The 23023-nt window shown below is 41.4% G+C and overlaps 1 protein-coding gene across 1 annotated transcript; it reads left to right on the forward strand.

The window, feature by feature from the left end:
• Nucleotides 1-553: 553 nt before the first annotated feature.
• Nucleotides 554-21858, forward strand: cratb (carnitine O-acetyltransferase b). The gene is made up of 15 exons (XM_024396129.2): nucleotides 554-1033; nucleotides 8008-8238; nucleotides 8460-8578; nucleotides 10360-10413; nucleotides 10696-10849; nucleotides 12273-12447; nucleotides 13739-13829; nucleotides 14021-14108; nucleotides 14333-14433; nucleotides 14632-14751; nucleotides 16111-16233; nucleotides 16855-16990; nucleotides 18039-18101; nucleotides 18193-18330; nucleotides 20636-21858. Exons 1-15 carry the CDS (start codon nucleotides 983-985, stop codon nucleotides 20837-20839), a joined length of 1848 nt encoding a protein of 615 aa, XP_024251897.1. The 5' UTR covers nucleotides 554-982; the 3' UTR covers nucleotides 20840-21858.
• The last annotated feature ends 1165 nt before the right edge of the window (nucleotides 21859-23023 follow it).

Here is a 23023-nt window from a genome sequence, read left to right on the forward strand (position 1 = left end):
GTTGGAGGCGGTAATGCACCTTAAAGTTGGTTGCTAACCGCCATATAAAATCCACAGAAGAAGAAGAAGCAGTAAAACATGTGAGTAGCTTCAAAGATTTTGTAAGTAAAGCCAGATAGACCACAGCCTGTCATTTCCAATGGGAACAAATGAGTCATAGCGGGCAGAACAAGCAAGGAGGTGGGCAGAGCAAAGCACGAGCTAGCGTGATCCTATTGCCGTGTTCTAGCATACATCTGCATATGTCCGTTAGGAAACGCCTATCCTGAAGTGCGCGTGTGCAATAACTCAATTCACCTTTGTGCAACAATGCGATTTTAAAAAAGTTTGCAAAAGGGTGAAGTCTACAAATCGTAGTCCACTCTTTTCATTGCATGTTTTAGTTTTGGGAACAGAACTGTATTGAAATCAAATGTTTAATCGATTACAACATTTGCAGAATGTCAGCCAAAATCCATCTCGTTCCAACCCTCTTACTACCATATTTGGTATCGAGTGGAAACGCCAAGCGGATGCTTCACATTTATACATCCGCTGAAATATCTGTCTCATTGTTCTGTAAGGAGCTCTTTGGGTTTGGCTTACGGAAACATTGGACACGTGTCGATTTAGCTGTGTTATTTTTGCTACAGAAATTAATCTGAATTCTTTGCGAAAGTCCCAAGATTTCTCACCACTGCTCTGTAGGGACCGTGACTGCTGGCGTTTGCCATTTTCTGCCATGTCAAAGCCCGTCAAAGTTTCCAAACCTGGAACGATAACTTTTTACCAGTTGGACAATAACAAAGTCTTTGACACCCCAACATTTATGCAAGGACTCGAAGAAAACTCACCTGGCATTTGTCGTTAGCAAGTTAGATAGCTGGCTACATTTGAGCAGGTTATCTACTTAGGAAAAGTGTACACTAGATATTTTTTCCAAAACACTTTCTCAAGAAATTTCGCGCCTTTGATCCGGTAAAGGAGTGGCTCGTGAGTTGAGATGATTTTGAGAAAAATAACTGCGAGAACATGCAGAGTTTGGCTGTCTAGGGTGAGTCGTAAGCTATCTGAATAGTTAAACCCTTTTAAATTGTAATACTGTGGCATTTGGAAGTTGTTTTGGTATGGGGAACCTCCCCCATACATACTTACAAACTTCCTATTTAGGTATGTTCTGGCTGGTCATGTTTTGATTGGCACATCACTCGAACGCCCTTATTTTTCTGCATCTTACCAGAGATACTTTAAACTGTCCAGATGTCTATGGAAAATGTACCTATAATTAATTACAAAATGAGTTAGTTTTCCTTCCCATAAAAATGTATTTATGCTTTGTTCATGACCAAGTGGGAAGGTGGTATTTACCACATACGTCTACGAAAAATCCACATGAACGCTCTTCTCCCATATGCTGACCAGACGTCATCTACTAAGGAAATTACTTTTCTGCAGTTAAATGCAACAATTTGTTAATTAATTTGTTTACAAGCATGATAGCTGTACTTTTAGTTTCTCAACTAGTTCAAAGCATGTGAATGCTTCCAACTGGTATTTCAAATCAAACTTTTTTGTCACATGTGCTGACTACAACAGGTGTAGACCTAACCGTGAAATGCTTTCTTACAAGCCCTTAAGCCCTTAACCAACAATGCAGTTCAAGAAAGAGTCAAGAAAATATTCACCAAATAAACTAAAGTAAGAAGTAACTACACTGCTCAAAAAAATAAAGGGAACACTAAAATAACACATCCTAGATCTGAATGAATGACAAATTCTTATTAAATACTTTTTTCTTTACATAACTGATTGTGCTGACAACAAAATCACACAAAAATTATCAATGGAAATCATATTTATCAACCCATGGAGGTCTGGATTTGGAGTCACACTCAAAATTAAAGTGGAAAACCACACTACAGGCTGATCCAACTTTGATGTAATGTCCTTAAAACAAGTCAAAATGAGGCTCAGTAGTGTGTGTGGCCTCCACGTGCCTGTATGACTTCCCTACAACGCCTGGGCATGCTCCTGATGAGGTGGTGTATGGTCTCCTGAGGGATCTCCTCCCAGACCTGGACTAAAGCATCCGCCAACTCCTGGACAGTCTGTGGTGCTTGGTGGATGGAGCAAGACATGATGTTCCAGATGTGCTCAATTGGAGTCAGGCCTGGGGAACGGGCGGGCCAGTCCATAGCATCAATGCCTTCCTCTTGCAGGAACTGCTGACACACTCCAGCCACATGAGGTCAAGCATTGTCTTGCATTAGGAGGAACCCAGGGCCAACCACACCAGCACATGGTCTCACAAGGGGACTGAGGATCTCATCTCAGTACCTAATGGCAGTCAGGCTACCTCTGGCGAGCACATGGAGGGCTGTGCACCCCCCAAAGAAATGCCACCCCACACCATGACTGACCCACCGCCAAACCGGTCATGCTGGAGGATGTTGCATGCAGCAGAACGTTCTCCATGGCGTCTCCAGACTCTGTCACGTCTGTCACGTGCTCAGTGTGAATCTGCTTTCATCTGTGAAGAGCACAGGGCGTCTTGCTAAATGCCTATAATTTCCACCTGTTGTCTATTCCATTTGCACAACAGCATGTGAAATGTATTGTCAATCAGTGTTGCTTCCTAAGTGGACAGTTTGATTTCACAGAAGTGTGATTGACTTGGAGTTACATTGTGTTGTTTAAGTGTTCCCTTAATTTTTTGGAGCAGTGTATAACAAGGCTATATACAGGTGGTACCGGTACCAAGTCAATGTGTGGGGGTACAGGTTATCCTAGGTAATTTGTACATGTAGTTAGGTTGGTAGTGCGTACTGGGCTGTACGCACTACCCTCTGTAGCGCCTTACGGTCAGATGCTAAGCAGTTGCCTTACAAGGCGGGGATGCAACCGGTCAGGATGCTCTCGATGGTGCAGCTGTATAATATCCCTTTGAGGATCTGGGGACCCATGCCAAATCTCCTGTGGGCGAAAAGGTGATGTCGTGCCCTGTTAAAGACTGTTGGTGTGTTTGGACCATGATAGTTTGTTGGTGTGGCAAGCATTTTTGAGTTTTTTTTAAAGTGTTTTTATTTTTTTATTTTTTTATTCCTTCTCTCCAATTTATGCTTTGGCCACTGATATGAGTATAGGATGAATCAATAACAATATTTGGGTAGGAGTTAAAACAGAATATGATTTTCACTGACAGGACACTCAATTACTTTATACTTTAAGAAATTAGGAGATGGCGAAAATCAATGAGGAGATTCCATTGAACTGTCCAGGGTACCCAAATGGATGGACTTTGCACTGGACACCTTCTGGGCTTGAGTCAAGTGCCCCGTACTGGCTGACATAGGTTAATAAGCATGTAAAGTAATGAGTAGGATTTCTGTGTTTTCAAATCAAATGTATTTGTCACATACAGTTTACAGCAGGGATAAAAGGAAGGTGCAGTGAAACGCGTGCATGCTAGCTCCCTCAACATTGCAGTACATTAATCAATATCAATAATAAGAGTAGGGCTGTCCCCGACAAAAAATCTTGGTCGACCAAAAATCGTCATCTTTTGACCAATCGATTGTTCAAAATTATAAAAAATATTTTTCCATATATGAACACACTGTGTTTTAATAAAATCAACTGTTTGATGAAAGACACAAATGACTCGAAGGAGCCAGAGAGAACCTTAACGTTACTCTCCTGAAGTTGCTGGTAGGAGTTGGCAAACTTGCTAATGTGGAATGCCAATTTATCTTACCATTTCTACCACTCTGCGTGCCATTTATGGTTTTCATGTGCACATTTTCATGGATCAGTTTCATTTCATTAATATTGTCTTATCTCAAAATCATTGTCTTGTGGTTAATCAAAATTCTATCCAAATGAAAATGATACTTTTTAGGTTTAATTTTTATTGCCTATAAAGCAAACAAATAAAAACACTGCAACCTGCAGGTAGAAAATATCCTGATAAATCACATTGGCTACTTAACCCTGTCTGCAATGAACTTGAAACAATTATATAAACTATTAACTTGGGTCTGGCCAGAAGCTGGTGCTACCAAACTTGCCACATTGAATAAAATATTCTGGACCCACAGATCTTCCTGTGCCAATGAGCTCGGGACAGACACAGCTGTAGGCTATTTGCTCAAGGGATAAGAAGTCATCCGGTAGGCCTATTTTTATGGCGTTTCTACTGGATCAGAGTATGACTTTTTCCCCTTTCACACTGAGTGGTTATCTAAGGGGAGAGAGCTGGAAAGACAATGACAGGAGCACTCCAAACAAAAGACAATGACTGACTAAGTTGACAAAACTTGTAAATATAATGAAATAAACAAACTTGGTTCTCACAAGTGTAGCATAGGTTGTGCACTCTGCAAACAACGTGTCTACTCCTACAATGAGAACGATAAAAGACTGGAATAATAATATTTTGAGTTCATTAACAGACATTACCATAACCAAACAAACGTTGTAGATTTAGACCATAGGAATTAATGGTAAATGTACTACTGGTGATATATGGAATGGGGAATTGATAGACCCTAACAATCAATTTGAATCTAATCGATTGGAATCCACAGACTGCGAGTTGAAGATAATTACTAATACTCTTAGTAAAAGTATTTGACTGACCAGGTCTCTCCAGATCTCCCATCAATTCTATTTCTAGGGTCAATCTAATATGAACTTTATGCTAACCCTACTTGAGGGCAATACCAGAACAAATGATCTATTGATTCTGTATCTTCACAACCAAATCTGCAGAGCTGCGATGGTTGTATGCCCCAATTATCAACATTTTGTTTGTGGCAAGAATTCTGTACAATGATTTTAGCTGAAAAGCACGAGTCTTGAGTCTTGCAGCGTTTTACTCATACACCCTGTGCCATGGAATCGGTACATCATAAATATCTTCCCAGCTATTTTGCAATCTGTATGGCACAGCTGTCAACGTCCTGGTCCTCAACTGAAACTGGTATACTTTCCTATTTGTTATTTTTGTTCCTCAGACAGTTTTGATCCTTTATATTGGGCAGACAAACCAGTTCCCTACCTCCCACTGCCACATGCTGCCTCCATTTTTTTGGGGTTATGCTGTAATCCACCTTGGATTGAGCAGACCTTCCCATACAATTCCGATAGCTCCATGAAAGACACAACTCTACTGTTCCAATTTACAATATCATTTTAAAAACAAAATACCCCTTTCAAACATGTTTTCCATAAGTACAGGTAATTTATCAACCAACACATTTCAGTTCGACCATAATATTTGTTGTAATATTTGTTCCATCTTTTCTGGGGGATGAAATTGAAATCCGCTCTGCAACGCTTGTTAAAAAAAAAAGAGATGCTTTGGAAAATAAGTATAATTTTCAATTAATCGAAAATGAGACTAGGCAATCGGCAAAAAGGTCATTTTTAAACAATGGATGAGCTTTTCTTAGTAATCTACTTGAGAACCATTTTGGGTTCAAGTAAAGCTTTTAGAGAGTGGTTTAGTGCTTTTATATTTAATAATCTCAACCCAACCAGACTAAGGAGTTAATCAGTGTAATTTCCCATAAATAGATAGGTATTTACCTCTCCATGGTTATAGGATCTTGTCTATTTTGACTAGTTTTCTCTTGAAATTCATTGTGGAGAGCTCGTTTTGTGTATATGTATGTATGTATGTATGTACAGTGGAAGTTGGAAGTTTACATACACCTTAGCCAAATGCATTTAAACTGTCTTTTTTTTCACAATTCCTGACTTTTAATCCTAGTAAAAATTATTATATTTTGTGAAGTGCACCAGCCCCTCCTGCAGCAAAGCACCCCCACAACATGATGCTGCCACCCTCGAGCTTCACGGTTGGGATGGTGTTCTTCGGCTTGCAAGCCTCCCCCTTTTCCTCCAAACATAACGATGGTCATTATGGCCAAACAGTTCTATTTTTGTTTCATCAGACCAGAGGACAATTCTCCAAAAAGTACGATCTTTGTCCCCGTGTGCAGTTGCAAACCGTAGTCTGGCTTTTTTATGGCGGTTTTGGAGCAGTGGCTTCTTCTTTGCTGAATGGCCTTTCGGGTTATGTCGATATAGGACTCGTTTTACTGTGGATATAGATACTCTTGTACCTGTTTCCTCCAGCATCTTCACAAGGTCCTTTGCTGATCTGGGATTGATTTGCACATTTCGCACCAAAGTACGTTCATCTCTAGGAGACAGAACGCGTCTCCTTCCTGAGCGGTATGCCGGCTGCGTGGTCCCATGGTGTTTATACTTGTGTACTATTGTTTGTACAGATGAACGTGGTACCTTCAGGCGTTTGGAAATTGCTCTCAAGGATGAACCAGACTTGTGGAGACCTTCTTTTTTTTCTTCTGAGGTCTTGGCTGATTTATTTTGTTTTTCCCGTGATGTAAAGCAAAGAGGCACTGAGTTTGAAGGTAGCCCTTGAAATACATCCACAGGTACACCTCCAATTGACTCAAATTGCCTGTCAGAAGCTTCTAAAGCCAAATAATTTTCTGGAATTTTCCAAGCTGTTTAAAGGCACAGTCAACTTCTGACCCACTGGAATTGTGATACAGTGAAATAATATGTCTGTAAACAATTGTTGGAAAACTTACTTGTCATGCACCAAGTAGATGTCTTAACCAACTTGCCAAAACTATAGTTTTGTTGTTTTGTTTTAATTAAACTTTCGACTTCAACTGTATGTGTTATGAGTACCAAGTATGTCTACTTCACCGTCAGCCCATTTTATAGGTAAACTGCAGGGTAATGTAAAAGTTTTTAAATACATTTTTTAAAGATCCGATACATAATATGGTCCAGCGAGGCCAGAAAAGTTATCTAGATTTTCCTTGAGACATTGCAGGGTTCTAGCTTGCAGACTTAATATAAAGCTTGAGTCATCGGCATACATGGACACCTTTGTTTTTAAATCTTGGATTCTAAATCCTCTGTTATTTGATCTGATTTTAATAGCTATCATTTTGATGGCCATAACGAAAAGATATGGTGACATCGGACACCCGTGTTTATCGCCTCTTGAAAGTTTAAAACTCTTTGAAGTATTTACTATTCACACCTGGGGTTTCTATACATTACTTTTACCCATTGAATAAGAGACTAACCGAAATGTAAAAAATCCAGGCATTTATATATGAAATCCAGTCTTATTTTAACCAAGGCCTTTTCAAAATCTGCTATGAATACCAGGCTTAGCTTCTTAGATGTTTCATATTCTTTTATTTCTAGTAGTTATCGTAGATTATCTCCAATGTATCGTCCATGTTAAAAACCTGTCTAATCAGGATGAACAATACCTGGTAGAAACCTTTTTTAATTCTGAGTGCTATGCATTTTGCTAGTATTTTTGCATCAGAACATTGAAGTGTAAGAGGCCTCCAGTTTTTTGCCATCAAGGTCTTGTTTCAATAATAGTTCAATCAGACCTTCCTGCTGAGTACCTGACAGACTCCCAGTTAAATAAGCTACTAATGGAGCTTTGAGTATATAAACAAAAGGCTTGATATACCTTGGAGCACGGTGAGGATGGACGAGTTTCCTTCTAGTAATTACAGTTGGAGGAGCGTTCAAGTGGATATTTCCCAGTCGTATGCTGGTATTTAACAAATTACAAGATGTTGTGAATGCAGCGTTAGTCGAGAAACCTGCCTATTTTCCTCGAAAGGACGTAATGTCACGATTTCAAAGATATACGATATTACAGAGAACAAGTTTATTTCACATCTTGGAAAATATTTGTCATGTGCTTCTTATTCACGTAATTCATGCTAATGTTGGGTTTTTGAGCTAGCGCCTAGAATGCAACGTTGACAACGTAGGGTAACGTACACAATGACCGTTAATACGAATCAAATGGAGTTTTTCCAGATCCTACGGTCCCTAGGTGGGTGACCCCAAAATAACCCTGCGTGACCCAAATAACAAATGTTCAAACTTAACTGTTGTTCAAATATCAACTCATTGTATTACTCAACATTGTTTATCTGGACATACATGTAGGTTGTGTCTGGATCCAGCCAGGAGAGATGCTTCTCCTCCTTGGTGCCCGCCCAGCCGGTGCCCCCGCTGGCCCAGACTCTGCAGGGGTACCTACGAGCCCTGGAGCCCCTGATACCTGAAGAAGAGCTTGTCCACACCCGCAAGAATATCCAAAAGTTTTGCGGAGAGGGGGGACTCGGTCCGCAACTTCAAGAGGGACTGGAGAGACGAGCTAGACACTCCAACAATTGGGTATGCAAACAATGTGGGAAATTATGCACAATTTGTAACATAAATAGACTGAGATAAGAAAATATCAGTGGAGTGCATGATTTTGGATGACACTTTATAGTACACACAATGCATGGTGCTAATTTGAGTTTCACTCTTTCCACAGCTGCCCTCCTTTCTGAACTGTACTGCATGATTGATAGTTGTTTTGCTGTTGTCCTTTCCCCTGTCCTCTACTGTAGATATCTGACTGGTGGGTGCAGTGGGCGTACCTGGAGAGCAGACAGCCCCTGCCCGTGCATTCTAACCCAGCCATCTCCCTGCCCAAGCGGGACTTCTCAGACTGGAGGGGCCAGCTTGTGTGAGTGCCAGTCAGCAACATACTGGCATACCTGTATGCACTATGTGCCTGTGAGATACTAGAGGAGTAGGCTGGTTTGCTGAATGTACACAGTCACCAGTGTTGACATGATCTGGTTGGATGATGTTGTACACTCACTCAGCATTTGTACCTGTGGATTTTCTGAGTACAGAGTGAGAACAACTTAGTCGGTCCAACTGCAGACAGGTGGTTTTAAATCAAATTAAAATAAAAACGATTGTATTTACATACGTTTTCAGACCCTTTGCTATGAGACTCAATATTGAGCTCAGGTACACCCTGTTGATTGGAGTCCACCTGTGGTAAATTCAATTGATTGGACTTGATTTGGAAAGGCGCACACCTGTCTATATAAGGTCCCAGAGTTGACCGTGCATGTCAGAGCAAAAAGTAAGCCATGAGGTCGAAGGAACTGTCCGTAGAGCTCCGAGACAGGATTGTGTCGAGGCACAGATCTGGAGAAGGGCACCAAAACATTTCTGCAGCATTGAAGGTCCCCAAGAACACGGTGGCCTCCATCATTCTTAAATGGAAGAAGGTTGGAACCATCAAGACTCTTCCTAGAGCTGGCCACCCAGCCAAACTGAGCAATCAGGGGAGAAGGGCCTTGATCAAGGAGGTGACCAAGAACCCGATGGTCACTCTGACAGAGCTCCAGAGTTCCTCTGTGGAGATGGGAGAACCTTCCAGAAAGACAACCATCTCTGCAGCAATCCACCAATCAGGCCTTTATGCTAGAGTGGCTAGACATAAGCCACTCTTCAGTAAAAGGCACATGACAGCCCGCTTGGAGTTTGCCAAAAGGCACCTAAAGGACTCTCAGACCATGAAACATGATTCTCTTGTCTGATGAAACCAAGATTGAACTCTTTGTCCTGAATGCCAAGCGTAATGTCTGGAGGAAACCTGGCACCATCCATACGGTGAAGCATGGCGGTGGCAGCATCATTCTGTGGGGATGTTTTTCAGCGGCAGGGACTTGGAGACTTGGCAGGATCGAGGGAAAGATGAACGGAGCAAAGTACAGCGAGATCCTTGATTAAAACCTGCTCCAGAGCGCTCAGGACCTCAGACTGGAGCAAAGGTTCACCTTCCAACAGGATAACAACACTAAACACACAGCCAAGACAACGCAGGAGTGGCTTCGGGACAAGTCTCTGAATGTCCTTGAGTGGCCTAGCCAGAGCCCGGACTTGAACCTGATCGAACATCTCTGGAGAGACCTGAAAATAGCTGTGCAGCAACGCTCCCCCATCCAACCTGACCGAGCTCGAAAGGATCTGCAGAGAATAATGGGAGATCCTCCTCAAATACAGGTGTGCCATGCTTGTAGCGTCATACCCAAGAAGACTCAAGGCTGTAATTGCTGCCAAAGGTGCTTCAACAAAGTACTGAGTAAATATGTAAATATACATTTGCAAAAATGTCTAAACCCGTTTTTTGCATTGTCACTAAGGGGTATTGTGTGTAGATTGATAAAGGGAAAAGAAACTATTGAATCCATTTTAGAATAAGGCTGTAACGTAACAAAATGTGGGAAAAGTCAAGGGGTTTGAATACTTTCCGAATGTTATTTCATACATCTATATCCTACATCTATATCCTATCTATAGCTGTAGGAAGTATGAGGAACTTTGAACAGTTCCACCCCCATTTTATGATAATGCACAAAGTAGTATGTTGCAAGGTGAAGTTTGATTTGCATTGAACAAACAGTACTCTGTCTGGGCCGTTCTCTAACATATTTTGTGTCGACCCAGGTTTGCATCCAAGCTGATTGCTGCTGCACTTGATTTCAAAAATGTAGTAGACAAGTAAGTGCCATTTCACGATTGTACTGTACATATATGTCGTCTTAGACCTGAAGCCTTAATATTAGCTACATATTACTGACCAGGTTTTCCAAGTCATGTTTAACCAAATGGTGAACCATATCAATATTTGTATCCTAGGTTGCAGAAACTCTCTCACAGCTATTTTAGCGTTTTAACCTTTTATCTCTGTGTTGGCCTGTATGCTTTGGTTTATATACCCAGTCTAAATTTATTACGGCATACTGTCAGTAACTGTATCTGTATGCTCTCTCTGTATCTCAGTGGCCGTTTGCCAGTGGAGTACATGCGGGGCCAGCCACTCTGTATGGAGCTCTTTCCCCTCCTCTTCTCATCCTGTCGGATCCCAGGCCGCAAACACGACACTATCACCCATCACAGCCGTGCCCGCCACATCACAGTGGTGAGGAACTACCAGGTGAGCTTGACCCACAGTATGCATCACTGACTATATGGCTGTGGTCAGAAGAGGATTTAACGTTTTTTTTTTTTTTTCAAGATGAGAGCGGCTACGCAGAGCAAAGGGGACAGCTCCAATTGATCATATATTACAGACTAATAAACATGGCAATGATACCCAATCAAATGTATTTTATAAAGCCCTTTTTACAACAGCAGTTGTCAAAGTGCTTTACAGATACCCAGCCTCAAACCCCTTAGAGCAAGCAATGCAGACTCACAAGCAAAGTGGCTAGGAAAAACTCCCTAGAAGGCAGGAACCTAGGAAGAAACCTAAAGAGGAACCGGGCTCAGAGCGGTGGGTGGCCTGTCCTCTTCTGGCTGTGCTGGGTGTAGATTTAAGAGTGCATTTAAGAGTACGTTAAGGTTTAAAAGTAATTCAAGACATTGAAACGTTCATAGATGACCAGCAGGGTCAAATAATATTCATGGTGGCAATAGAGGGCAGAGCTTTTTCTGCATAGAAAATGCCCTAAGGGTTTTTTCGGGCCTCCTAAGTCCAAACTAAAAATATATAATAATTGGGACAGGGACAGCTATAAATCGTCAAGCTAGGTAGTCCTGAGGCACGGTCCTATGGGAGGGGAGTTAGTGAGAGCATGCCTAAGACAGGGTTTTAGGAAAATGTGGCGTTGGACATTTTGAATGTTGATCAACTATTATTCACGTAAGTGTAGCTATGCGCAAATGTTTGTTTCATAATGCAATTAGCTGGAAAACACTGTAAAAAGTGCACCGCGTATGCACGCAGGTTTCATGTCACATAGATGGAAATATCCATTAGACATTTAGAAAGGGAGATCTAAAGATGCAACAACTAGCATGGTTTGCTAGTATGACTATTGTGCCTTTGACCACTGGAAAATGAGAGGAAGTTGATTTGAAAATCAATAGAACATGGCAAATGGGCAACTGGTTTAAATGGCATGTGGAAGTCTAAAATAATTGCCTCCACGTTTCTATGGTCAGATTTTGTCTAGGCTAATTTGAATCAAAGCAGGGGGGTTGCGAGGCCCTGTCTGAAGTTACCCCTGGACGGGGCAAACCTAACAAGATATCACCCCACCCACTTTGCCAAAGCACAGCCCACACACCACTTAAGGAATATCAACAAGCCACTCTTACTACCCTGAAAACAAAGGCAGAGTATAGTCCATGAAGATCTCCCAACCTCACAAGCCAGAGGAATAATGTGAAGGAATTATTTGGTTCTTGTCAATATTCTAGCAGCTGTATTCTGCACTTACTCAAGTTTATTTAGGCCTAGTGCCATATCCGGGCAGCTTGAAAGTAGGGCATTGCAGTAATCTAACCTTGAAGTGACAAAAGCATGGATTAGCTTTTCCACATCACAGTTCAATTCTCTACTCTGTCCCATCCAGTTCTTTCAGATGGACGTATACAACAGTGATGGCTCTCGGATGACAGAGAGCCAGATCCACGCCCAGCTTCTGCGAATCAGGGCTGAGTCCTGGAAGACTGACAAGGAGCCAATGGGCATCCTGACCAGCGAGCACCGCCAGACCTGGGGCCAGGCCTACAGCCGCCTGCTTAAAGGTAGACATGATAGACACAGCATTATACTATACATACCCAGAGTATGGGACGTTCCAGGGTGTGTGATGCAGAGGATCACACTGTTTTCAAATACATGTTGCTAGTAATGTCCGCACGGGCGCGCAGTAACCCCGAGACTGCCACGCAGCTCCCAGTGACTGCCGTGCAGAGCACAGATGAAATATCAGCCCACGGAGAGACGCACGAGATTGAACTTCACTCAACTTCCTAGAGTTTCCCCTGTTAACACCACCAATGTTTCCCTTTACTGTGGCAATTGTGATAGAATCAATGCAATATTAGTCACTTTCAATGCAACTTAGTGAAACAAAACTTAACTATGCAAGATATTTTGCTGGATGCAGAATGCTTCGGGAGTAGGATTACATTGCGCACTACTCAGTCCTTATTAATCTACAGAGACCGGTGGGCGTAACTGATCAGAGCTGCAGTAGGCCCGTGTGGATCTGTGCCATTTATTTTGAACTGGACTGTGTTTACAGCTGGGTTTGTGAGTAGATGTGCTTGTTTTGAGATCACGTGCACATTTTGTTCATATCTTTTGCTAGTTAGTGAGTTATTAGCTCAGTTATACATCATTTGTAGTCAGCAGTAGGGGAGTGATTGCTTCCTATAAGAGCACAAAACGTGTACATTTCTAGACATCTGAAAAGAAAGTCTGGTAAAGAGCTTTTTTTTGTCTTAAACTGTTGTATTTTAAGACAGGCTTGAATAAGCTTTGTAGCCAATAGGCAGAGGGTATCATAATTTGTCTGATTCGCTGTAATAATGAGATGGGAATAATAATACATTGTATTTTGTAAAGTAGTTTCTTGCATCAAATAACGCAGCAATTTTCAGTCACTTCCTTGTCTGAAGGACAAGTGGATAAACAGGTTAATGTTAAACCCTGCATGTTTTTTCAAAAGTCTCATGGAATGTAAGGCTGAATGATAGAACAGCTATTTCCATGTTAAAATGTTATGGGATGCATTTTCTCTGTTTTTGATGGTAGGCCCACATTATGATCAAATGGCAACAGTAGCCAACTTGGCCACTGTTTAAAACTGTAACTAAAAGCAGGTACAGCCTCAGTGTTCACAGTAAACACACGCTGGAAGTTGCAAAGAATTTTCACTACGTTCACGCTCAGCAGACCTGAAATTTGCTCAGTGGTGAAAGAGGGAACATTGGTCGCTACGTCTCTGAAGTCAATCTATTGTTATCTTCAGTAAGGAGTGCTTTACCTCGTAACCTTTTTTTTCATGCTCTCCCTCTTTTCCTTACCCAGATAAATTGAACAAGGAGTCAGTGCGAGCAATTGAGAAGGGACTTTTCACTTTGTGTCTGGACTCTCCAGTCATGAGGGTCTCAGATGATAAGTATGAGCCACAATATTTTTTCTCTCAGCCTGTCTGTTACTATTTTTTTCAAATTGAATGCTAGTTGCTGTACAGTCTGAATACTTTTTGCTCAGTTAAGTTTGACACACCAGGGACTTCATGACTAATTAAATCTAATAATCCAAAACGCATCCGTAATCAATGAAATTCTGTGTTACTTTGACTGACAGGTACTCCAGTCGTATGGCAGCTCAAATCCTGCATGGGGGCGGGACACACTCGAACAGCGGCAATCGTTGGTTTGACAAAACACTGCAGGTGAGTGGAGCAGTAGAATTATCCAAATGACCCAACCAGTCATAGATCCCATACTTGATGAAAAGTGTATTGAAAAGTCCATATGGGCTGGGCACAGAATGCTGTGTAACACTGAAATAAAATAAATCAATAAACAATAAACAAAAATGATAATGGACTGAGCAACAATTGTTGGTAAACTAATTAGTTACCTTTCTCTTCCACTATTCCTCTTCCTTTTGTAGTTTGTGGTGGGTGAGGATGGCTCATGGGGGCTTCTGTATGAGCAGGCCACGGCTGAAGGTCCACCAATAGCCACTCTTCTGGATCACATTCTACAATATTGGTGAGATGAGACAGGGGAGGGTCTTATCTACTTTTGCTGCATTACTTGCGCAATTACATACTGTATGTATACGGTATTCATGTCAGTTTCTTATGATTTCAAAATACTTGAAGTTGAGGTTTATCGGAAGAAAAACAGTCAGTTGATAAAAAAACACACAATGCCAATTAACATTTACCCTTGTTCTTCTCTATGCAGTAAGAAACCGGACCCAAAGAAAACCCCTTTGATCCCACTTCAGATGCCCAAGAAGCTTTACTTCAACATTGACCGTGAGATTAAGAGAGATATCGAGCATGCCAAGCAAAACCTTGATATGTGAGTTTGCATACCCTATGCATGTGTCATGCATTGTTTCATTACTCTTGTGTTATTATATATCATAGTCTTTATTTGGTCTAAATATGTGACTCGTTTCAGGAAACCAGGCATTTGTCGTGCGTCACTACACAGGAGAGGCATTTGAACGTACTTTTATTTTTATCTAAATGCCTTTTTAATAACAAACTTGTATGCCATCTGTAAATACAAATACAATTGGGAAATTACAAGCCTAGTTGGTGTAGCCACGGAAAATGTCAGGAACCTTCCCGCTAGCAATGATGGGCTGGACATGCAGAGAGATGAATTCGGATTGGTCTGCCATGTAGCACGCTTCTGTCTATAACATGAGCTGCTCAGTATGTGTAGGTAATCCTTTCTAATGCTTTCCTTTTTGAAAGATATCACAAAGAACTGCAAATGTTTTGCTAATGCTCTACACTTTCTGGAGGACCGAGTTTTGAAATCAGTAGCATGTCCGTTGGAAACCGAGTTAAGAAAATTCTCGCATTTGATTGCAAATATGCGGAAGGAGCCAAAAGGGGAACACACAAGGCTTTTATTTATGCTTTTATTTTACATATTAGTTAGTAGGCCAAACTGTTTTCCGTGAAGACCGATTTTCGGGATGTCTTCTGGTCTGAAAAACAGCTCTGTAGCTCTGCCACTTTCCACCTCAGATGTTGAAGGGCGAGATAGTGCTGGATTGACACGCAGCCCATACAAAAAAAAAACGATCAGTAGCTTAAACTGACAGATTTTGATGGGGATTTTTTTCATGTTCATTAGATTGACGCACAGGATTTTAATATGGTGCGCATACTGACTGGTTCAACCCACCTCCGACTACAGTCCTAACACTGTGAGTGCATAAGTGTAGTTGGTGATACATTACTACAATGACAAAGATAAGAAGCACCCGGCCTCTGTGTAGTCAATGTTTGCTTTGCTATGAACTTCAACACGACTCAGCTGAAATGAAAGTGACATGGACCAAAGCAAATGGAGGAGTGTAAACACGATTAGCTGTCCTAAGTGTTGATGTAACCATGACAAAACACGGTCAGCGGCGTAAGGCTTTGGTGCCTTCTGACCTACTCATTCTATTTTAAGTAATTGTTTGTGATCTGAGCTGGCTGTGTTTTCCTGGGTTCAGCACATTTGCTGCCATCCTGTGGCTAAACTGACAACTTTCTATCCCAACGGAGTGAAGAGTCATCTTTATAATTTGAATTCAACAACTAACCTGGGCCCGTATTCATAAATTGTCTGAACAAGAGAGCTGATCAGTTCCATTCATTGTAATCTGATGCTTTATTAACGGAGTATGAATTTGTCTTCCCCCCCCACCTCCAGACTGATCAACGACCTGGATATCCGCTGCTTCAACTTCCAGAGGTTTGGGAAGGAGTTACCCAAACAGCACAACCTGAGTCCCAACGCCTTCATCCAGGTGGCACTGCAGCTGGCCTACTACAAGTGAGCTCATAGGAATCACTTGCAAAGGGCATTCAGCCTCAAACTAGGATACCGTATGCAATAATAAGGAAATTATGTGTGCAGTTCATGTTTTCAAACTGTGGTACTGATTTTCATAGACATGCTAGTACATTTTCACACAAGAAGCATTATATTCTCGTGGTTAATAAATGGGACAATAAATATTCTTGGCAGCCAATTCTGTCTGGAATATCTGCATTTTCAATTTTGTAAATGAGTTTTGATTAACAACAATCACTGTGTCCAAATTCAATACTTGCGTTGCGTTCAGTACAACAGAACTGTTTGCAATGTTGAATTCAACTGAAACGGTACTGTACTGAATGACCAGTTGAAAAAAACATTGTGATTATGGTGGCCCAGAGGGCAGTTACCATACATATGGTGTGCTGCACGAGTTTTGCTATTTCAGATGGTCACACCCAGATTGATAAGGCCGCACCCACGAAAAGGGAGCAAGCATACTTTAAAGGTTATTGATGAACGGTGCACACCATTTTGGGGAAACGTGTCATTCAGTTCAAAACGTCACGCAACACAGCAAATGTTAAAGCAAACCGAACGCACCCCTGCTCTCCCATTTCTCCTTTTCTCCATCAGAGTTCACAATGAGGTTTGTGCCTCCTGTGACATTGCCTCCCAGAGGATGTTTCGAGGGGGGCGCACAGACTACATCCGCTCTCCCACCAATCAAATGCTCAAGTTTGTGCTTACCTTTGATGACCCCTCTATCTCGGTGAGAAGCATTTTATTAAATAAAATAAATTATTATTACCATAGAGAATCAGACCAAAGTGTAGGCTACCCTCTGCCTGTTGGCTTCTTTGCATATTCAAGCATGTCTCAAAATACAACACAAACCCTTTAAGGCTCTCCTGGAGGATGGTTGGCCACCCTTAGTAGCCTATATAAAATATTACAACCAAATACTTTCTTTATAAAATAATTCCCTCATTCAATGAATTAGGGATCAAATGACTAAGGTAGGCTACTAGCAAGGTAACTAAGAGATGTTTATCTATAATCTGGTAAGGCTAAAATATTCTAGAGATCTAATTGACAGAATGTGAGTTTTGTCTTTTTGGCTCATTTGAAGAATATTTTTAACAATGTTGATTTACAGGGGAATCACAGCTTTTCAACCGTGTCAGGTTTATTTCTCAAGTCCCAATATCGAGCGCTTGAGAGATGGTTTTACAACATGAGTATGTAGCATTGGTAACGCACCAGTTTGTCAATTGCGTGCCTGTGAAACATTTTTTTTTAGGACATGACAATGACATGAATTACTGACAACTTTCCAGGCACCACAATATCTAGTTAGCCTGTTTTTATCATTATTATGTTGCTATGTCTCTCTCCTCCGGCCCACAAACCATGGCTTTTCCAGGATTTTTATGACCTTACGAACCCTGTTTGCTGACCATAAATGAGCGATAACTGGGTAAATAACTTAGAAACTAGCAAGGAATATCAACAAATGTGCACTGACAATGATCTCAAAAGCCCATTTCGCCACCACAGGTGATTAGAGAAGTTTTTGTTTGCAGTAAGTCTGTTGTATTATCCCAAATGGACACGGTGATTTACAAATCGTTACGGATTCTAGCTTTAATGGGTGTTTGTGTTGTGCCTTCGCCCTTATCAATCTCTTGTTTCGTGGGTGGCTGAGAAAAGCAACCTACTTGCAGTTATTAACAAAGCCAACTACATGGCAGCTTTACAGGAGGTTTCTATTAATTGACATTGTTGATGCGTCTTGACGCTCTATTTGTGTGTTGCAGAGAGAGGCAAAGCTTGAATTACTCAGAGAGGCCATAGAGACCTACGTCACTCTAACTGATCAGGTGACTACACCCAATGCTTCTGCTGCCATCGTCTCAGTAATTTGTTTAACTTTTCTGTCATCTAATTACTTCTGAACTTTTTCTAAATTAGGCGCTCAAAGGACAATCCATCGACCGCCACCTGCTGGGCTTGAAGCTTCAGGCCATCGAGGAGGGACTGAGCGTGCCCAGACTGTTCATGGACACCGCTTATGGGCTGGCCACCCACTGGAAACTGAGAACAGGACAGGTAAAGTACAACTCCATTGGAAGTGGACAAGATTGCAACATTCATTCCAATGACAGGATATAATTATGTAATCTAAAGGTGAGTGTCGGATAATGCAATATTATATCGGGTCTGTGTCCCTCTCTCTTTACATGTAGTTTAGTATGGTGTTTTTGTGCGCACTTGTAGTTTATCAAAGTCAACAGGTAATCCTGCCAGGTAATCCTGTTTACATCAGGGATTTGTCATTGTATTCAAGTCATTCATGTAATAAATTAATTTGAATGAATGGGCTATGCATATTCATTCTTAATTGGGTATCGGCTGAGTGAATTGTTTTTTTAAGTTAAATATTTTTATTGGTTTTCATTTAATGATATGACATCATTTCATTCTTCAGGTGGGGGTAGGAAAGGTGGAGGTGTAACATAAATTCTCAAAAAGGACTTCTTTCATACTGCCATAAGCAATCATTGGGAAAGGGGATACCTAGTCAGTTGTACAACTGAAATGTGTCTTCCCCATTTAACCCAACCCCTCCTGAATCAGAGAGGTGTGGCGTGCTGCCTTAATCGACATCCACGTCTTCGGCGCCGGGGGGGACACAGTGGATTAACTGCCTTGCTCAGGGGCAGAACGACAGATTTTTACCTTGTCAGCTCGGGGATTCAATCCAGAAACCTTTTGGTTACTGGCCCAACGCTCTAGCCACTAGGCTACCGGCCTCCATAGCGAAGGAGCCAACCCCTCCCGCCCGGAGACCCATGCCTGTTCCCCCAGAATGGTGTGGGCGTATATCTCTAAATTAAAAATATTAGCGCAAGTAGACTGCTGATTGGCCAGTTCATTCTCCTCAGGAGCATGACATCATCTCTGAAGAAAGAGAAAGCATCTGTTTGAGGTACAAGTTTGGGTATAGGATGAGTCAACAGCATTATTTGGGTTTGAGTTAACAGAATATGAACTTTTAGAAGTGAGATGTTTATTTTAACACAATCATCTCCTACGTCAGTAATGTTTGAATTGGACTCAGGCGTGGCCGCTCAATCCCCTCTCTGGAGTTGCGCTCCCAGCACATGCCCTCCCCCTCAACTCCCGAACCCAGACATTGAAGATGTTGATAAATATCTTTGCAGGTGAACTAGGTCACGACCAGTGCAGAGAGCCGCATGAATAAGGGTCCCCTGGAAGAGGGCCAAGCAGTCCTGGCCTCCAAACAAATGCCCAGCAAAATGTTTGCTTGAAAAAATATATATAAATATAAATAAAATGCCAGTCCAAAGTTTGGACACCTAGAATGCCAAGTGTGAAAAGCTGTCGTTCAAGGCAAAGGGTGGCTACTTTGAAGAATCTCAAATATAGAACATATTTTGATTGGTTGAATGCTATGATTTTTGGTTACTGCATGATTCCATATGTATTATTTCATAGTTGTGATGTCTTCACTATTATTCTACAATGTAGAAAATAGCAAAAATAAAGAACACCCATTCAAATTAGTGGATTCGGCTATTTTAGCCACACCCATTGCTGACGGGTATATAAACTCGAGCACAAAGCCATGCAATCTCCATAGACAAACGTTGGCAGTAGAATGGCCTTACTGTTGAAGAGATCAGTGATGTTCAACGTGGCACCATCATAGGATGCCACCTTTCCAACAAGTCAGTTTGTCAAATTTCTGCCCCGCTAGAGCGGGCCTGGTCAACTGCAAGTGCTGTTATTTTGAACTGGAAACGTCTAGGAGCAACAACGGCTCAGCCGCGAAGTGGTATGCCACACAAGCTCACAGAACGGGACGGCCGAGTGCTAAAGCACACAGCGCGTACAAATAGTTGGTCCTCAGTTGGAACACTCACTACCGAGCTTCATGAAATGGGTTTCCATTTCCGAGCAACTACACACAAGCACAAGATCACCATGCGCGATGCCAAGTGTCGGCTGGAGTGGTGTAAAGCTTTGTGATTGAGCCCTTTTACCAGAATAGTGTCCACAGTACTGGAGTAGGGCTGAGTTATAAAGTTGCTAAACAAGTTGCAGATCTGCAAGTGTATGTGTCGTGTATATATATATATATTTTTTTTTAAGGCTTTTACCTGATGTTTGGCAATTTATTTATTGGTTAACACCTATCGTCTTGTGGGTACCATGTTCAGAAATGTTTGCAAGACACACATTTAGGGAACTATTGTGCAAACCAATTTAAAGTAAATTGTTTGATCTGTAAAAAATGCATTTATTTTGCCACATATGTGAAAGTAACTTTATACCCTGTCTTCCTTCTCTTCTCCCCAACTTCTCAACTATATTAAACCCCTTACACTAGGTGCCTGCAAACACAGACAGTGTAATGTGTTTCGGACCTCTCGTCCCAGACGGATACGCTGTGTGCTACAACCCCCAGTCGGACCATGTCCACTTCTCCGTAACAGCCTTCAACTGCTGTGAGGAAACCCAGGCTGAGACACTGGCCGCCACACTGCACAGCACCCTCTGCCAGCTCCAGGAGCTACTGCAGCCTACTGTATAGTGCTGTGCTATCTGACACAACAGGAGTGTGTATTCATTAGGCAACAAATATAAGAAAACCAGCTATTGTCCGATAAGAAACGTTCATGTTTCTTAACTTTTTCAGTTGTGTGCCCTAATGAATATAATCCAGGACTTAAATGAAAAACGTCCGAGGTGCTAATGCTTTGATTAAAAAGGAATATTTGGCCTTTGTTGTATGTGCTAGCATTAGCTTGATTTGCTGCTAGGTTTATGTTACTGTTTGTACTTAAGGGCAATTGAATACTATTGTTAGAACTGTTTTATGTCCCTACTTTTTAAGGCCATAGCAGACTACTTAATAAGCTAGGTTTGTCTGGCTAGAGGTTTGTAATGCTTTATTGACCAGCGACGAAATAGATTTCACTGTATGTTATCTAATACCATCTGTGTTTGGTAAGCAATTTGGAATCTTGTGTGCTGCAATGCTTTGGCAGTCCAATGAGAATGTCGGTCAACCTTTTGTGGGCAGATTCCTGAAAAAAGACCAAATGTTAACAAACCATGCCTGTATCTGCATAAAGCTGGAGCTCTGAGTACTGTTGCGCTCTCCCTGGATGCACATCAGTTCTGTGTTTCTTCCTGTGCTTTTGTAATGCAGTTGAAAGGAATTAAATTCTGCTATTTGGTTCAGCCGAGCTCTATTCATGACCCAGCTTGTCCAGTTTTGTTAGTAAACTCATGTAGGTTCAGCCCTAATTTATGTGCTCTCTATCACCTGGACCTGCATGGCAAATTGTCCAGGAACATGAGGAAAGGACAATAACCAAGGACTAGTCAGCCATACCCCCTCTGAGGGGAGAAAATGTACATCTCTCTTTGAGTATTCAGAGGACTCACTATTGAATGTGTGATTAATACCAAACATGGATACTGTAGTATTATTATTTTATCAAACTTCTCTGAGGATAACTGGTGCTTTCTATATTGAGCAAAAATATAAACGCAACATGTAAAGTGTTGGTCCCATGAGCTGAAATTAAAGATCCTAGAAATGTTCCATATGCACGAAAAGCTTATTTCGCTCAAATTTTGGGCACAAATTTAATTACATCCCTATTTGTGAGCATTTCTCCTTTGCCAAGATAATCTATCCACCTGACAGGTGTGGCATATCAAGAAGCTAATTAAACAGCATGATCATTACACAGGTGCACCTTGTGCTGGGAACAATAAAAGGCCACTAATGTGTGCAGTTTTGTCACACAACACAATGCCACAGATGTCTCAAGTTTTGAGGGAGCGTGCAATTGGCATGCTGACTGCAGGACTGTCCACAAGAGCTGTTGCCAGAGAATGTAATGTTAATTTCTCTACCATAAGCCGCCTCAAATGTTTTTTAAAGAATTTGGCAGTAAGTCCAACTGGCCTCACAACTGCAAACCACGTGTAACCTCGCCAGCCCAGGACCTCCACATTTGGCTTCTTCAATTGCAGGAACGTCTAAGACCAGCCACCCGGACTGCTGATGAAACAAGTATTTCTGTCTTCAATAAAGCCCTTTTGTGGGGAAAAACTCCTTCTGATTGGCAGGTCTTGGTTCCCCAGTGGGTGGGCCTGGCTAGGCCCACCCATGGCTGCACCCCTGCCCAGTCAGTAGGGCCTAATGAATTAATCCAATTGTCTGATTTCCCTATGTGAACTGTTAACTCACTAAATTCATTGTTACATGTTCCATTTAAATTTTTGTTCAGTATATATGCTTTGTTAATGTCAGTATTGCCTTGTAACTTAAGCTTTATGCCTTGTGTGAATTCATTCATTTTACAAAGTAATTAAATACACTTGTATTTAGAATTCCTTTCTCAGACATTTCTTGATTGCCTATTACTGTAACTCAACTATAGTGTTCTTGCATATTGCTATTTATCTTCTGGAGTCAGTTCATTTAGTGGTCTATTTTGCTTAGTCGTATGTGGGTTAGATATAATATACATACAGTACCAGTCAAAAGTTTGGACTCGTTCAAGGGTTTTTTCTTTATTTTACTATTTTCTACATTGTAGAATAATAGACATCAACTATGAAATAACACATATGGAATCATGTAGTAACCAAAACGGTGTTCAACAAATCAAAATATATTTTAGATTCTTCAAAGTAGCCTCCCTTTGCCTTAATGACAGCTTTGCACACGCTTGGCATTCTCTCAACCAGCTTCACC

This window comes from Oncorhynchus tshawytscha, linkage group LG31 (genome assembly GCF_018296145.1).
Source record: "Oncorhynchus tshawytscha isolate Ot180627B linkage group LG31, Otsh_v2.0, whole genome shotgun sequence".
Taxonomy (NCBI): domain Eukaryota; kingdom Metazoa; phylum Chordata; class Actinopteri; order Salmoniformes; family Salmonidae; genus Oncorhynchus; species Oncorhynchus tshawytscha.